The sequence below is a fragment of the Chlorella variabilis genome, assembly GCF_000147415.1.
Source record: "Chlorella variabilis unplaced genomic scaffold CHLNCscaffold_32, whole genome shotgun sequence".
NCBI lineage: Eukaryota > Viridiplantae > Chlorophyta > Trebouxiophyceae > Chlorellales > Chlorellaceae > Chlorella > Chlorella variabilis.
The window spans coordinates 17,229-21,071 of NW_005435056.1; the positions used below are offsets into that span (position 1 = coordinate 17,229).

The 3,843-nt window shown below is 72.7% G+C and overlaps 1 protein-coding gene across 1 annotated transcript in view; it reads right to left on the reverse strand.

Annotated features, from left to right (window-relative positions):
• Positions 1–2,859, reverse strand: part of CHLNCDRAFT_141168 (expressed protein) — a gene marked incomplete at both ends in the record, with an annotated part of 3,631 nt that extends 772 nt beyond the window's left edge. Inside the window, 8 exons of the mRNA XM_005843300.1 lie at positions 230–370; positions 527–694; positions 838–933; positions 1,047–1,163; positions 1,401–1,562; positions 1,762–1,993; positions 2,100–2,539; positions 2,743–2,859. Of these exons, the coding sequence (XP_005843362.1) occupies positions 230–370; positions 527–694; positions 838–933; positions 1,047–1,163; positions 1,401–1,562; positions 1,762–1,993; positions 2,100–2,539; positions 2,743–2,859 (1,473 nt within the window). The remainder of the gene's footprint in view (positions 1–229; positions 371–526; positions 695–837; positions 934–1,046; positions 1,164–1,400; positions 1,563–1,761; positions 1,994–2,099; positions 2,540–2,742) is intronic.
• Between the last annotated feature and the right edge of the window lie 984 nt (positions 2,860–3,843).

Genomic DNA, 3,843 nt, shown 5'->3' on the forward strand with positions numbered 1-3,843 from the left:
GCGGAGGGCGCAGGTGGCGCAGGGGGCCGGCGGGATGGGGCACGGGCAGGCCGGCCGGGGCCGGGGGAGCCAGCCAGCGCTGGGAAGCGGGCAGCAGGCCGGGCCCAGGGGAGGCGATGGCGATGGCGTGGGGCGCGAGCTGCTGGCGCGAGCCGCCTGCCACGTAGCCAACCCCCACCACGGCCCCTGGCCCCTGCACACACCACGGCACGCACACCCGGCCGCTCACGTGCTTGTGGATGGTGGAGGCAAAGTCCAGCACCAGGGCGTGCTCCTCGCGCAGGCTCTCGCGCAGCCGCCGCTGGCAGTCGTGCGCCACCAGGTAGCGCGAGGCCAGGTGGCGGCTGCCGGTGCCGCCGGGCACGGCGCCCTGCGGCGGCAGCAGGCGGTTGAGGCGAGTCGCATGAAGCACAGGCAGGGCAGGGCAGGGCAGCCGTCCCGGGAGCCCAACACAGCCTCCCTGCAGCCGGCCGGCAGCTTGTGTCGCATGCAGGGTGCCCCCCGGGGGCGCTCGGCGGTACCGTACCGCCAGCTGGTGGTTGATGTCCTGCCGCTCCGCCGCCACGCGCGCCAGCTTCTGCAGCAGCAGGCCGCGCAGCTGGCTGAGCTGGCGGCGCTGCTGCTGGGTGATGTCCAGCGCGCGCGCAATCTGAGGCACGCGCGCGTCGGCGGGCTGGTTGGACACGTCGTCGACCTGCGGGCGGGGCGGGGCCGCGGGCCGGTCGGCCGCGGGGAGCGTCCGCGGGGAGGTTGCGCCGGACACGCCCCTCCTGGCGCCAGCCTCTGCGTGCGGGCCGCTGGCGCCAGCCCCTGCGCTCCCCAGGCCAGCCCTCGCACCTTTGTCAGCGCAAAGTGCTTGCTGCCGGGCGGGTTGCACACGGCGGTGCGCGTGGACAGCAGGCACACCTCCTCCACCAGCCGCCGCACGCGGTCCTGCGGCCAGCCGAAGCAAAGGCAGGGGCGAGGGGCGTGTCAGGGGAATGCTCCTACGGCGGCGCGTGGGGCAGGCTGGGTGGCGGGGGCGGGGCCAGCACAAGATTCCAGACGGGCCACGCAGCCAGGCGGGCAGCCAGGCAGCCAGGCGGCTCCGCGCGTGCCTGCGTGGGCGCGGCCCCGGGGTTGTCGCTCTCCACCAGGATCCCCGCCAGCTCATTCACGTACGCCTGCGGGGCGCGCAGCACAGCACAGCGCAGCGCGCGCAGCATGTGAGCGGTGCGCAGCGCTGCAGAGTCCACCGACGGCGGCAGTGCCGCCACCAGCGCACAATGCGCTGCCCGGTGAAATGAGGGGCCAGCGGGGCAGCCAGGCCTCCGTCGCACCGGCAGCAGGCACCACCGGCATGCACCCCCTCCCTCGGCGGCCAAGCCCCACGCCGCCAGCCCCGCGCCGCCAGCCCCCACCTTGTAGTGCCTGGCCAGCTCCGCGGGGGTCATGTCTGCCAGCTGGCGCGCCGTCAGGTGCACCGGGTGCCCCTGCCGCACCGTCAGCGTCAGCGCCTCCTTAAACGCCGCCGCCAGCGGCGGGTCGTCGTCGCTGGCCGGAAGATGGGCGCCCACCACGGCCTGCAGGGAGGGAGCGGGGGGGCAGAGGTATGAGAGGGGGTAGGTGGCAGGTGAGCAGGCAGCTGGGAAGGGGCGAGGCGCCGCGAGAGCAAGGGCGTGCAGCGAGCAGGGGATCTGCCCCAGCGCGGCAGCCCGGCAGAGCGCCGCCGAGCTGCCGCTGCTCCCTGGCTGCCCAGCCGCTGAGAGCGGCGGGCCTCACCCGCGGCGATGCGTTGGGCTCCAGCTTGGGCACGGCATCATGCAGCATCATGTCGTCCCCCTCGGAAGCCACGTGCCGCACGGCGGCGGGCGCTGGCAGCGGCGCCACCACCGCGGCGGCGCCGCCCTCGCCTGCCGCCGCGGCCTGCAGCTGCGCCTGCAGCGCCGCCACCTGCTCCTCCAGCTCAGCCACGCGCTGCTTCTGGCGCTCCCGGAATCGCCGCTGCGCGCGCCTGTAACGAATCGAAAAAGAAATAATGCCGCATCGGTGCGCGGATCCAGGGAAGCCGGCTGGGGATGCGGGCCGACCGGCTGCTGCACCTGCTGCGGCCACCGCACCTGTTCTTCTCCTGGAGTGCCAGGTGCTTCTTCATATCCAGCTCCTTCTTGGTCTCCTTGCCGCCGCGGCTGCCGCCAGAGCCGCCGCGCGAGGTGCCGGCAGACGTGGCCTGCGCCGCCGCCGCGCCGGCAGAGGCCGCGGCGGCGGCCCGGCGCGCGCGCGTGGCGCGCGCCGGCTGCTGCACCGCCTCGCTGGCCGCGCGCTGCGGCGCCGCCGCGGGCCCCTGCTGGCTGCCCAGCGCCTGCGCGCGCAGCTGGCTGGTCAGCATGGTGGCGCCCTGCTGCTGCGTGGAGTCGGCGGGCAGGGCGGAGGGGGTGGGGGCGGAGGGGCCCCACGCCCCCAGCACCTCTGGCTGCACCGCCGTGCTGGGCGCAAAGTCGATGCCAAAGTTGCCAAAGGCATCCTGGCCCTGCGCCTCGGGGCCCAGCTCTTTCAAGTACTGCAGCAGGAGGCAGGCAGGCGGGCAGGCAGGCATTGGTGAGCACACAGGCGGGCAGGCGTTGGGGGGCACGCAGGCGAGCGGGCACACGTGCTGCGCCGTGCTCCCGCCCCGCCTCCCCTGCTGCCAGGCCGCTCCCCGCTGCTTCCGGGCGCTGCTCCGCTGCTCTGTCGCCCCCTGCAAGCGCTGCTGCTGGCGCTCACGTCGTCCAGGAAGGCGTCCACGTCGTCCCACTCCATGCCGCCCATGTCCGGCAGGTCGTCGCCCACCACCGACACAGGGCCCTGGGTGCTGCCCTCGCTGCCCACAAAGTGCGTCATGCCGCCCCGGCGCGCGCCGCGAGGCCCTGCGACAGGTGCAGGCAGAGCAGGTCACGCTGGCAGGCTGCGTGGCAGTGTCACGAGTTTGCACCGGGAGGAGGCGCGGCGGCGACCCAGGCGGCCACAGGCAGAGGCACACACGACCTGTTGCTGCCCCTGTGAGGAGCAGGCCCCTCCACGGCAGCCGAATGGTGCTTGGCAACCACACGCCGGCCCTGGACGCGGCTGACTGCTCGACGCCGCCAACAGCCTCTCGTGTTGCATCATGCTGGTGTGTCGGCCGGCGCTGCCGCAGCCCGCAGTTGTTGCTCACCTCGGCTAGGTTATTGCAGCCTGCTAGGGGGCCGGGACCTCGCCCTGGCCCAACCACGCTGCTCCTCCTCAGGTGTTTGGTGCGGCCAGCAGCCCGGGTGTGGCGGCCGTGCGGCACACAAGATGCCCTGTTGCCCTGGCTTGCCGCTCCGCCCAACGCTGGGTTCAATGCCAAGCCGAGGACACGCAGCGCGGGGAGCGGTCGCTCACAGCCGCCCGCTTGACAATTGACAGAATCATTCAGCAGCTCAGGCAAGATGTGATGACCCCTCCCGAGCGGCTGCAGAGGGGGAAGGACCACAGCAGTGTTTCTGGCCCTCGTGGCAGCTTTGGCGATGGGCGGGCGATGAGGACTGCTGTCGCGTCCAAATTTCGCCAATCAGCTGGCGATGGCACATTGAGGATTGGCGAAATGCGGGGGAGCCACCCTTGCGCCTGGCACAGCGCAGCGGCCACATGCGGCGCCGCTGTTGCTTTGTCGGCACTTGCCTCCCTTTTGGGGGACTGGGGGCGAAGCCCCCAGCAAGCTGCCGCTTGTTTAACACTATGGAGTGAAGTTCCTGAGGAAAATTGGCCATTTCTCCTCAAAATATTGGCGATGTCAGTCATGGGGGCTGGCGACGCGCTGGCGATGTCGCCCCGCCGNCTGCCCTCATTTAGCCAGCCCTGGCT